The following is a 13,375-nucleotide window of genomic DNA, read 5'->3' on the forward strand; positions in this document are numbered from 1 at the left end:
TCCAAGAATGACAAAAAGGAATTCACATGCTACACCACTTTTATGCATTTAAATTTCCCTCAGGACTAATGAACTATCTATCTATCTATCTATCTATCTATCTATCTATCTATCTATCTATCTATCTATCTATCTATCTATCTGTCTGTCTGTCTGTCTGTCTGTCTGTCTGTCTGTCTGTCTGTCTGTCTGTCTGTCTGTCTTTCTGCATTTAACTCAACTACTGAACCAGTAAAACAAAAACAGTTCCTCTGTCATTCTAGCTCCCAACCTTACACTTTCTTAAGGTTGCAGTCATGTTTCCAGAAAAAGTAGGGACTGAGATGGTGTCTTTACACAGTGCAGTTTGCCTCTTAGTCTTTTACTATCAAGCCTGTACCTGGTGAAGTTGATGGAGGGGTAGTTGTGGTACTCTGCGTTGGGGCCGGACGTGTTGCGGTGAGGGAAAGTGCAGAAAAATGCGTTTGCGAGCAGGCAGGCTATCTGAACTTGTGACATGGTGATGGATGCAGTGTGACCCCTCTGAAGCAGCGGAATGGCCTGAAAACAAGACAATACACATAACTGTCTCTTCAGATAAAGTGAAGCATGTGTGTGTGTGTGTGTGTGTGTGTGTGTGTGTGTGTGTGTGTGCGTGTGTGTTTGTCAGTGGACACAGGTTCCTACCTTCTTTATGTAGCCAGGCAGGTTTAAAGCCAAAGCAGCAATTTTTGGAAACAGCGGGCTAAAGTAGTTTTCTGTTTTTGGGATACACTGGAAAAGATTAGACACAATATCTTATTTGAGGGCTTCAGAAATATGATGTAACTTGAATTATTGAGTAATTTCATGGGAACTGACCTTAACAAAGCTGCTGAGAGCGTCAAAGGACCACTGACCTTTATACTTCGGGTTATATTTCATTATGGCTTCCTAGTAAGAGACAACATTTATAAAAGCATGCTTTAACAACTGATGTGCAAAATCCACAGAGGTTAAGTTCTCTGTAGTTTACCTCTACATCCTCCACAGTAGCAGAAGGTTTCTTGGCCAGTTTCGCCAGCTGCTTGGCAATCACAGTCCACCTCAACTTTCTTTCTGTTTGCTTTTGTCACCAGAAAACACGCGAAATTTTAGTATCTTTGGTGCATTGTGTTTGTACTTTTAATATTAATACAGTGATTGATTTTAATCATGTATGTCCTGTAGGCAGATATATCAGTGGAATTGTCATAACCAAGACACTCTGTTCATTGAATGAGTTTATTGTTATACTATATTGTACTATTTAAATTATCTAGTGTCTGTTCAGCAGAAGTAAGAGGTAGGGGACAAAAAGAATAAAAGTTTTACACCAACTGAAGTATAGATTACTTGTTAACTTGCACATAATAGAGCTTTGAGAGAAATATACAGTGATAAAAGCCATAATATCTTTTTTTTTTTTTTTTTTTAAACTATTTCTCAGCTATGAAAGCACTGGACTAATACCTGAGAGTTTAGGTGTGGGATTTACCATTCATTTGGAACTTTTAACACAATGAAGTACAGAGTTAAGAAAGATTTCATCTCATTTCATGCATTTGTTATGGACCGAATGTACCAGTGAGGGAACATAGAGGAAGTCTGCATCAAACACACCATAGTGAATCCAGTCTTGTTTATGACGCTTGACATGGAACATGGCATTTTCACAAAGTTACTTTGCCAGATGTCTCTCCCGTCTTGGGCTCTTAACTGTCTTTCACAGTTGTAAATATCCACCTGTGGGAAAGTAATACAGACGTAAGTGAACGAGAAATGCTTTTGAGCTGTGACATCTGTGTGACAGAGGATGACATCTTACATCTATGAGGACAGTGTGTGTCCTGCTGAAGGCCAGGTGCCCCAGCCTGATGTTGCACTGTGGAAGTCGCTTCAGATCTTGAAGGGAAACGGTGACGTCCTCCCGGTGCCTTCTCCATTCACTCTCCACCTGCCCACTACCTCCACCCTGGACACACCTGCTGGAGGAGGAGGAGGAGGAGGAGGAGGAGAAGCTGGCCTCACAGGTGTTGGTGCGCTGCTTGTCATGTTTTTCAGTGTTTTCCTTGGGACAGCTTTTGGAGTCACCAGGACTGAGGAGGGCTTTCATCTGGGAACTATCATTTCGTTTACCATGGTCAGACTGCTTGGACATCTCTGCAGGTTTACGATTCTGAAATGAAAAGAAAAGGAAACATGTAATTCTGTGTTGGAGAAATTTTACTTTGACAGCAGGATGAACAGGAAGAACAGGCTCGATCACAGACAAATTTACAGACTCAAAAATATGTAGGGCAATGTTACTTTACTGTGTGTAACAGCAGTATTCACCTTTGTATGAGTGTGTATGTCATTCTAAAACATGCCTAATACATATATTTATTTTTTACTGAAAGCCAGCTGTTCATGAAATCCTATGTGAACAAACCAAACGACACTTAGACGACTGTAGTTTAACTCTAGTCTAAATGTCAGTACTTTTCTATTAAAATGTACTAAACCAAGTAAAAACGTACTTACTCTTCACCCAAAACGACACCAAATGTGTTTTTAATAAGCTGTAGTAGCTGTGAATAGCTGGGTTCATCGGTGAACACGCAGTCGAAAGGCATAAACCTACAGGGTAAACTTTACTTTCACTTTAGGGGCGAAAATGAAACCAAAGCGCGTCTAATCACACTCCCATGTCCCAGCTCCTCTAAACACAGCAGGAGATCTGTTCATGCAATTCAAACACTAACAGGACAGATAGTTGCAAAGTTTGTGATAATGTTCAACCATAACAGGACATGCGTATAAGCAGCTCCTACAGGAAGCTCCTGGTGCTTTAGTTTGCTGACCCTGCTCCATTTACAGCCAACGAATCGGTGAAAAAGAAATTAGACAACTTAGATCTGGAAAACTAGAAAAACCTAACAGTGATTAATTATAGTGTCAACCCTTAAAAAAACTACAGCTATTTTTGTGCCCATTTCCAAAACGAGCCCCCCACACACACACCCACACACACACACACGCACTTAACATTCCCTAAGTGATTTAGCACGTTTATTCTAATGTTGTGCTCTGCATTTTGCATTTTCCTATGAAAATCAGGTATTTTACTATATTTAATTTATTGATCATATAGATGTTCATCGAAGCTCTGGGTAAATTCAAAGTATATAATATCGAAGCATAAAATTTCAGAAAAAGTTACTTTTTCAGCAAAATGTATCATTAACTGAACATAAAACAAATTTTTCAATTTTACATTTCGTCAAACTACACGGGTTTCACTCGTGAAATAATGTTACAAATATAACGGTGATTATATGTTCACTAAGGAGTCTTTTAACATCCAAATATATCATATCTGATTCTGCTGAAAAACTACATTTCACCAGAGTTATACAACTGTAGTGACTGGATTAGAGGTTGAAAGGTTATTAAACATTTTAGATCAGCAGATGTTTTTTGGTTGTAGATGTCTGTTTAAGTGTTTGAGAGTTTAAAAAATCACTTAAGTTCAGTCTCAAAATGAAGTGTGTGATATGTAAAGCTGTAATATGCGATTTATTTTATTTTATTTTATTTTACCAATTATAGGTATTCTTAGGATTGCCTGAATTAATTTGAAGTTTGACTTTTAAACACGAGGTGGCAGCAGTGTGCAAGCTTAGATTTTTTTCTACCATTTCCACAAAAACACACCATAATAAATGTGTGATCTAATCATTTCAGTGGTAGTTGTTCAATAGTAACAATGATAACGACAACGATTACCCTCACATCCCCCACATACACGCAAATAACCCAATAAACCTATATGGTCTATTTCTATCCATTATTTAAAATGACTTGAAACAAATGAATAGCATACATAGCTTTATGCAGTTGCTTTCTGTGCCAAAGTGCCTACATTAACTGTGGAAGACAAGCTTGTGCCTGGTCTTATTCCACTACAGACATCTTACTCCAGTGCTGATTGGTTCAAGGGAAAGGGCGTCATCCATCAGCAGTGAAACCAGCAGTACATAAAAGCAAAGTAAGTGGGAGGTAACAGGTAATCACTGTGGCAGGTGTGGGGACAAAACACTGAAGCTGCTGCTCAGTTCAGCACATGCTGGGGTCTCTCGAGGGACCCACAGTGGTAGAGTACCTCAGCTCCAGTCCAGCTGTTCCAGATGTGAGCACTAATACACCCAGACCTACATGAAAAATCAGCCAAAGGAGCCGAGAGAATTTCATTTCCATGGCTGTGTAGAATCAGCCGAGATCAGAATTGAAGTGAAAGCTGAGTGTGTGGCACCAGATGGTCGTAGGAGTAGCATGTAAAAAGATGAAAATCAGGGGTCGTAGGACAGAAGGATGAGTGGAGTTCATGTTAACTGCGACAAGCAGGAATAAAAATAGTCCACTGCTCTATCACAGTACATGCCCAAACAGAAGGTCACAGATGCTGGAGCTGAATAAAGACATCTACATCAGGAGAGTTTTCTGGGAGTCACTGAGGATACCAGGGTGGAAGTAAAGATTTTGTATGGTTTGTGGACATTACAATGGAGCTGTGGAGTGGCTCGAAGGCAAACACTGTCATGTGTTCTTCTGATGACAGTCATGTGTGATGCTCTCCCAGCAGCCTCTTGTAAATACAGCATGGCTGGCTGTGTTTTCCCACATGAACGGTCATATGTCTGTTAGGAAACAGCGGTTTATGTATGCTTGGGCAATGAAAGGGTGGAGGACCTCACTCACTCAGCCATCCTGCGTCTGTGTGTGTTATTCTGGGTCAGCCATTTCCCTGGAATGTTCAGGCTCTTGCCAAAGAGAAGTCACTACAAAGGAATGCACACATAACACTGCAGAAACACAAGGATGACTTAAAAAGGCCTGAAAGTGAGGAGACAGGGGCAGCGTAAGTGTGTCTCTGACGTTCATGTTGGTCCGGGTGACAAGTACACATGTGCCTTTCCTCAATATTTTAGGTGTATAGGTGGACAAAATAATTATGAAATAGAGGTGCACAATATGATGAGCCATCTGCCAGGGCTCTAAATTATATTCTCATGAGTTTACTAATCTTTATGGTGAAAGGAAAGCTAGACAGAGATTTTTGCTTTTCCTGTCCCCTCCTCTATCTTTGCCTTCATCAAAAACACACAGCAGAGACACATATATTCTCAAAATGAGTGCAGTCAGCTTTGCTTTTGCTCCCACTAGTCCTCGCTTCCCTCTTTGTCTCCTCAACCCTCCCCATCTCCCCCAATTCTTCTCCTCAGACATTTGCTGGAGGTCAGATTGTTGCAGCAGCGATGGTTGTTTGAGATTCTCACACACAGAGTCAGAGGAGGGTCAGGGCTTCAGTGGTGTGTACAGTAATCTCTCAGGTTTTGTTGTGTAGTTATGTAGCAGAGTGGAGGAGTCAGTTACTCTGTCCTGTGACATTGTGAAATGACTGCAGTAGATTGGAATTGTGTGCGATGTCTGTGTGTGTGTACTATGCGGCAGGTCGTGGGGGAGGAAGTAGCAGCGTGTAGAGAGAGAGAGGGGTGGTGATGGTGGTGGGGAGTGTGGAGTGATATGGATAGTGTAGAGAAAAACGAAGAAATGGGAAATCTCGGCACCTGTTTCCAGGGCAACAGAGGTCTGAAAAACACAGGCAGGTTGGACTTTTTATTCTCCAAGCTGCACTGCCCTCTGGCAAGATACTGCAGACACCTCTAATGACTCCAAAACACTCACTGGCCCTGCTGTTAAAACACCACCTAGCTCTGGTGACACACACGCCGCCACTACCTGTGTGTGTGTGTGTGTGTGTTTGTGTGTGTGTGTGTGTGTGTGTGTGTGTGCATGTATGCATGCATGCATGTGTGTGTGCGTGCGTGTGTGTGAGCTCTGCTGGGGGAGGCAACGCCGTGACACATATATGTAGGTGTTGCAGGTGAACATGCTTCGTGCATGTTGTGCATGGATCACATACCATATGTATCCATGGATCATAGGTAATAATTTACGGGTGACGTAATTCTCGATGATCCCCATCCCTAAATGATCTGCTGCTCTGGTCTGCAGTCAGTCAGCCGCCTGACTTGTAGGAGGAGGGACAGGAAAATGCCTTTCTCTGTGGGAGACATTAGCCCTGTGATCTCATGAATATATTATAGTGGGTCATTGTGCAATGAGGAAGGTATACTGAGCTGCCAGGTTATGGCCTGCCCATGTACAGACTGCAGCCCTGCTAAGCTTTTTCTTACTGAATAGGTTAGCGAGTTAACCGCTTATTTTTTCAGTTATACTTAAGGTATAGACGTGACAATGCACGTAAGTTTATAATAAAGAAGAGCAGTTAGCACTGTAATATTTAAAGCCTTGAACAGTCATCTTAATACCTGCTTGGGCTGTAAAAGACGAAAAAGAAAGCAAGGTTTAATATATTAACTGCCCACCGACGCTCGACAATACGGTTATCAAGCAGCCTTGTCTTGTTTCCTAACGTTAGCCCGACTGCGACACTAGCAGGCTAATGTCATCTAGCTAACTTCACAGTCTACAATCAAGTGGCTACATCGTCTGGCAGCTGGAGCAGCCTAAGGTAAGCTCTAGCGCAACAAACGGTATATTACAAGACAGCGTACAGCCGCTTCGGTGACTTCATTACCTCGGAGCTAATCGGCTAACTAGTAGATATAACGGGGGAGAGGCTAACGTTACACAAACTTAACAACGTGAGCTAAGTAGCCGTGTGTGGCTAACGGTGCCAGCGGCGCAGCCAGCAGCGTGTTAAAGATCCTCCACTCTGCTCTTCCCATTCTGCGCTGACAATAAAGGCACGATAGATAATACAAACTTACCGCTCTACTCGTCTGTGAGGTTCTGCTATACACACATTTTATAGCAAGTTTTTTTTTTCACATTGAAATAATTAGAATTGCAACCGCTGTCTAGTGTTAACGACCACTTCAACATATCTGCGTTTGAAGCCGTTTATTCAACTGCTCAGCCAGGTGGGTGAAACAAAACCTCTGCTATTTTCATTTTCATTGATGGGTAACACACACAGGGAGGCTGGAGTCCTCCACAGCATGCACACAGCTCCAGTGCTTTGTTCTGCTTCGCTGCAGATTCGGCTGCATGTTTTGTTTGTATTGTTGTATTGGAGTGGGTTAGGTGCACTATAGTGTGCAGGTAGATGTGAGCTATGTGTTGATTTGAACGGTTTAATAGCTCTGACCGCCATCTCTTTAATGCTTGAATAGGTTCACCATAAAGGAACTGAGTAAAGGAAAGAAAATGCGTTTCTTGAACCGGAGCTGGTGCACTGGATGCTTCACGATTCATGTTCTGTGATATACATAGGTTTGCAGTTTGTGTTTTTGCCTCTGCTCCTGAGGTAGCCAGTGCTGTTTTCCCTCTGGCCATGACTTCCTGCATCATAGTACAATAACATCTTGTCCTGGCTTACAGCCAGGCTGACTTTGAGTTAACGTTTATGTGAACTGACAGTAAAGTCCAGGTGAAGGGACACGCACAAAGACTGAAAACTACATCATAACCCACAACACCACGAGGCTTAAATGTGTGAAATATGGGTTTGTGCTGCAGTGTTGTATGTATAACTATATTATATGATTTGCTTTTGTAATGCACAATACATATGTTACAGGATTTTAAGTGTTTTTCTTGTTACAGTCCAGTGAAGCAAACTAATTTTCAGACTTCTTAATGATCATAAGACTTATTTGTGTGTTTTTGGTCACCTGATGTCTTACTCTTTTATGCTTAAATGTTAGCTCTCTTTAGCACATATGGGATAGTGACAGATGTAACAGCATCCATCTGTTACACCTTGATAACACTAACCAAGGCACCTGTAGCAGACTGCATACAGTACATTAGACAGCCTCTCCTTTCTTACATTATTACTATCTTGCCTTTTCTTTGATGGGAGCTGACATTTGCTTTTCATGATGAAAGATCCTCTTCTGTGTTTAAGAGGCTGCGCGTTAATCTATTAGATGATGTTCAATGTCTTAATTAGCACTTACCACTGAAAGCAGGTGCGCTGGAGGTCGACCAGCTGAGCTTTTGTGTTCTGTACTGTTTTGTATGTCGCTGATCTCCTCATTCAGAAAAAATAAGACATTTCTTGCTTGTCTTATTGTTAAAATGCCTTTTAATTAGTAATTAACTTCACATTCCTGCTGAGTCTCACCTCAGAGTAACCACAAAATGTTAACTGTTGAACAGAGAATGACAGATATGCTATTAATGGTGGCAAACAATTTATTCCTTAAAGCTCCTTCCAGTTTCCTTTTGGTTAATCTGATAAAACAAATACACAAAGACACTGTATTTATAGCTGTGATAAAGACTGATAAATAGCTCTCGTGCTTGTTAGATGAAATTGCTGTAAGGAAGCAGATTAGTCAGATTGGCAAAATGAAAAGATGCTCTAATTTAGAACAAGCTGACTATGGTAAACACACTCACCTCTGTAGCATGTAGATTAGGTGATATTCATAATTATGAAATATGCAAGTTAGTCATTTAACATCTGAATTGCACTTGTTTGTAATTCTGTTTATGAATTGAAGAATAAAACCTTGAGATCGTGACTACTGAGAAATGTATGTCAAAGTGCTGGCACTCATAATCTTTTCTCATTTACAAGGCAGTCTGGCACACATTGGAAAGGGAATGACTGGCAGCTAATAAGTCATAACTGCTTTTTTAGAGGAAGTATTCACTCAGTTGTACTCACATGCTGGCTTGATGCCTACCCTCTAGCACTTCATCCATACGAGGACATTAATAGCTGTTTCTTTGACTTAAATTGATTAGCAGTTTAATAAAATGTGATTGTAGCTTTTTGGGTTCACATTAATAATGAATAATAATGAGCTGCTTTCAAGACGTCTGCAGAGACTAAAGTGGGTTTGGATTAGTGGTAAAAACTGCCTTTTCATCACAAGAGTGTAACTTTTATCTTATGAACTCCACCCTATTACATGTTGAGATCAGTTTACTCATATGAGCAACGCGACATAGCCTGTGGAAATGGGTGTTTCATGTCATCTGTGGCTCTGGATGAGGTTTGTTACATTTGAGAAAATAAGCCTGGTGACATCATTGTGATGTCATTTGGGTGATCTCTGTTTGAGCCTCGGAAATGCACCATAAAGACAAAACCTTTGGTATAAACAAGGACGTGTAGTTGGAAAGTCAGAAGCAAGGAATGGAGAGTGACACTATTGAGTTACACAGTGAGAAGAGTTGGGTTTCTTTTAATTTAACTTATGCTTAATAGCTTTTTGGGCTGTGCAGTGTGACAAGATCATCTGATGATAGAAAAGTATTTCTCTTGTTGTCTCTCATGCTCTTTGTGTCAGTATTTTTGTATTGTGGGAGTGTTGCATTCCTCCACATGGCACAGATGTAGGCCGGAAATTTGCATAAGGACAACACAAACAAACATGGAGGCCATTCAAAGTGACACAGAATAAATTCTGAACATGACTTGTTAGTATGGAAATTCAGAGTAAAAGAAAATAATAGAATGTGATGAAATATGGTTTGGTTATTTCAAACTGAATCTTAATTTAATTTACAGAACAGTTTCATTATTTATGCCATAATATAAAATTTTATAAACCACAGTCGAAGATTTTAATTGTACCTCCATTACTAAAAGCAGAATTTACAATTAACTATTAAGGAGGAAATTTTGGATATTTTGTTATTTGTATCTGTTAGTTAATGTTTGTATGAAACTTACATCAGTTATAGTCTAATATGGACATTTCCAGGTATTAGGGCCTAGCTATTTAAAAAAAAATAGGTATCTAACTGAAGCTTTATTCATTATTGATTGCCAGCCATTTCCAGAATTTTCCTGATTTTCTGTTAAAGCTGGAGAAATCAAGGAGAGAAAAAAACCCCATCTGTGACAGGTGAATTTTCTCCATCTCACAAAAAAAGTGGGTTTCCTCTCAGACCACTTGAATTACAAGATGCTGAAAGGTAGTTATGGAATTTTTGCTCAACGATGCCAAGAAACTATCAGACACTGCAGTTTTAATGAGTTTGTGCAGTACCATCATTACTAAGAAACCTCACATTTTTTGAATTCTTAATTTTGCACAACTACAGGAAATTCCCTATTAGAGGACAGAAAGATAATTGAGGAATATTTTGGTTTTGCTGGCACAAACTTGGTAAGTTTTACCTTAAGAAATAACTTCAGCTAATAATTCTCAAAATAGTTGCAGGTTATTTTTTTAGAAATCATAAATCATAACTCTGCATATCTGCTTTTCCTCCCACAGTTGAAATCAATCAGAAAAAAAGCAGAGTAGTGTCTGGGAGCAGAGAGGGTCAGTTGAGGCTTGATTAAGCAGTTCTGGTGTGTTGAAAGACAATGTGATGGCATTTGCTAGTAGGTAAGAGGAAAGGACAAACTAACTATAAAAGAACAGACAGCGAGGAGTGGGATGACAGCTCAGGTCCAATGTGAAGAGACAGAGTTGCGGGTAAAGAAAAGGTCAGGGAGATGAGGTCAAAAGAGGCAATGAGTGTGAAAGAACAGTGTGTCTCAGTCAGTCCTCTGCAGGTACAGTGTGTGCTGCTGTGCTCATCTCCAGCATCAGATAAAGGGAGACATCTTAGAGAATACGCATTTCCCCTGCTTTGTGTGGTTTAGCTGTTCAGCTGTGATGGAAGTTAACAAGGTGCAGTCTGGAGGCTGTCGATGCCTTATGATAGGAGGGAATTCAGGTATTGTGATCATGTGATCTGAGCGCACCCGCCCCCCCCCCCCCCCCCCCCACCTACCCCCCTATGTTTTTACACAAGATGTGGGGTGTCTGACCCAAATCTGCAAAGTGCAAAAAGGAAACCAAAGAAAAGCAAAAGGGGGGGGAGGGGATGTTCAAAGCTGTGACGTTAGAAATCAGCATGTCAGTTAGTAACCATCAGATAAAGGAAAAAAATCAGGGGACAGGCAGAGGTGGGGGGGGGCAGCAATGGAGCAGGGATGAGGAATGTGTAGGAAACCAAGAAAACATCTGGTATTGAAGGAGACAAAGTGGCAGATAAACATGCAGGGGCGTTATTAAATGAAGCAAATCACAGAACAAGAGCAGTGAACAAGTTGCGTGCACGTTAGTGGGTGACTGATTGTAAGTCGGTGTGCTGAGGGAAGAGTCTGCCTCTTCACATCTCTGTTCTCTTAAATTCCTTTTGAAATCAGCAAGCTAAATTTAGCTTCCAGTACCCCTCCCCCTCCTTTGAGAGGTATCAGAGCTACAGCAGTCACTGATAGGCTAACGTTTTGATGTGCGCAGTCCACACATACACACACAGATTAAAGTGAGTGGCTCCGAGTAGGAGGGCACTGTGCTTGTGCTGTGTGCTTATAGTGTGGGCTATACTGATGATAAATTGTTGCTGTGCAGCAAATAAGCTCTGAGTAACCACCTTTGTATGTGCTGCTGTCTCTCTCCCTCTCTTTCTCTCAGGGCTGCCACTTAAGACAGAAGGGGCTCTCTAATGATCCCGCCGTTCATCCGATGAACCACCTCAACTCCATGAAACCCTCCCTGCCTCCCACTCCACAAAGGTACATTTCCACACATGTAATAGGGGTGACGGTGTGACGCTCGGTGTCCTCGGGTGAACCATGTGGCTCCTCACCTGAGCTGCCCAGGGGTGGGTTTGTTATGGTTTATTAGAGACCTTGGACCTCCTGGAAACTATGGCTAAACACTCAAATGGACCTCTGAGCTTAGAGATAATTGACAATTTTAATTAAATTCAATATCTCTGGGTGTATTCTCCCTTTGTTTCCCTCATAGTTATGCAATAACAGATTTTCTTGTCATGTAAAGACACTGCTGTGATCAACTTCATTGCTATGACCAACCTGTTGCAACATTAACATTAATTTGAGGCATTTGTGGATATATGGTAAATTATTGACTTTACTGTACTTTCAGTCTTCATTATTTAAGAGCTAAGCTGGGTGCACTCCCTTATCGCTAACTTTGTCTGCCTTTTTGTTCTGGGTTGTGAAGATTTGTCAGCAGTGAACAAAAAGATACTGCTTAGTTGAATGGTTTGTATACTCATCACTCTGAAGGTACCACCTCCTATGTCGCCTTCAGGTGGTCGTGCAATCCATTGTTAATGTAAATCAAAGCAAACACTTAAAGCAACAATTATAGCAGAGCTACACCGCTTACATATGCATATTGAAGCAATATGCACTATTCCTCACGGAATGTGACTGACATTCTCCCACTATTCTGTGTGGCACAAACATAACAGAAACGTCTGTGTTTCCAAGTATGTGTTTGAATTGTTTGGGTTTTTAATGTCAGTTTGATGAGACAAAGAATCCAGCTATTGTTCTGTCAGCTTCGTTTTGTAACAAGGACATAGTGTCTTATTAACAAACAAGATATAGAAAGAACTGTTTTGTCCCCCTGACAGATAGCCAAAGGCAGCAAGCACCTCCCCTAAATTGTTGAGTCCTTTTGCACCTTTTGGCTACTTTTATGCTCATTGGAAGAACTCATTTTTAATATTTGCAGACATTTTACCCAGCATGCAAAAACAATAATTTGAATTGATGCAAGTAATTTGATCTATTGGCCTGATCTATGAAAGAGGCATAATTCTGTAACTGCTGGGCAACTGCTGAAATGGTTGGATGAACTTAAATGAAGTAAAATTGGTGTGATGACACGTCTTGCTCTGTCAATAGGTATGTCTGGGTCTTTGCCTTTTTGCCACTTAAAGTTGTGCTTGATTCTCATTTGACTTTCTGATGTTAGGCAGCTTTTGTCTGTATTATTGTTTTGTGGTGTTGTACCAATAATTGGTGGAGTACATACTATAGAATTCTGCAAAAGCAAGACAAAGATTGATTCTGATTTGGGGCTATACACAGACGTCTGCCATCTTCTTAGATGTTTGCCTTCAAAGAAGACACATTAGCCTATAGATTTGCAGAGAGTATCAGAAAAGTACCCACCTATTGTCTCTATCATTTTTAGAGACATCATTAAAATATGCTACTGGTATTTAATATAAAATGTTTTCTGATATGCACTTGTATGATATAATACATTTCATGAAATAGACCAAAAAAGTGAATATATTTTTATTTCCTGAGAGTTACAGAGAAGCACTATAGACTGTCACAGTGTTTGCCTTGAATGCCTCAACACTCCTTTGAAATGTGCAAGGAGAGTGAGACACCGAATGCAAAGAAAGCAAATTGAAAAGTGAGATTTTGTCATTTAGCATAGCTGAGCAGATGAAGGCCGGGCCATTAGCAGCTCCTTTGTTCAGCTGTTATTTAACCTGCCATCCTCTAAAATGAAGAACA

At 40.7% G+C, this 13,375-nt stretch overlaps 2 protein-coding genes across 5 annotated transcripts in view; one reads left to right on the forward strand and one right to left on the reverse strand.

Moving 5' to 3' along the window:
* The window catches only part of pargl (poly (ADP-ribose) glycohydrolase, like), an 11,377-nt gene extending 4,428 nt beyond the window's left edge, over positions 1-6,949 (reverse strand). Inside the window, exons 1-7 of one of the 3 annotated variants that reach the window (XM_030148896.1) lie at positions 6,837-6,949; positions 1,826-2,176; positions 1,621-1,743; positions 995-1,087; positions 841-912; positions 667-753; positions 380-540 (exon numbers count right to left, since the gene is read on the reverse strand). In XM_030148896.1, the coding sequence (XP_030004756.1) occupies positions 380-540; positions 667-753; positions 841-912; positions 995-1,087; positions 1,621-1,743; positions 1,826-2,158 (869 nt within the window). In that variant the 5' untranslated portion in view covers positions 2,159-2,176; positions 6,837-6,949. Of the gene's footprint in view, positions 1-379; positions 541-666; positions 754-840; positions 913-994; positions 1,088-1,620; positions 1,744-1,825; positions 2,177-2,523; positions 2,788-5,965; positions 6,057-6,836 lie in introns of those variants that run through there. The other 2 variants (XM_030148894.1, XM_030148895.1) reach the window with 2 other exon arrangements.
* zmiz2 (zinc finger, MIZ-type containing 2) overlaps positions 6,145-13,375 on the forward strand; it is a 22,413-nt gene continuing 15,182 nt past the window's right edge. Inside the window, exons 1-2 of one of the 2 annotated variants that reach the window (XM_030148892.1) lie at positions 6,145-6,577; positions 11,502-11,602. In XM_030148892.1, the coding sequence (XP_030004752.1) occupies positions 11,553-11,602 (50 nt within the window). In that variant the 5' untranslated portion in view covers positions 6,145-6,577; positions 11,502-11,552. Of the gene's footprint in view, positions 6,578-6,860; positions 6,990-11,501; positions 11,603-13,375 lie in introns of those variants that run through there. The other variant, XM_030148893.1, reaches the window with a different exon arrangement.

The sequence above is a fragment of the Sphaeramia orbicularis genome, chromosome 12 (assembly GCF_902148855.1).
Source record: "Sphaeramia orbicularis chromosome 12, fSphaOr1.1, whole genome shotgun sequence".
In the NCBI taxonomy this organism is placed as follows: domain Eukaryota; kingdom Metazoa; phylum Chordata; class Actinopteri; order Kurtiformes; family Apogonidae; genus Sphaeramia; species Sphaeramia orbicularis.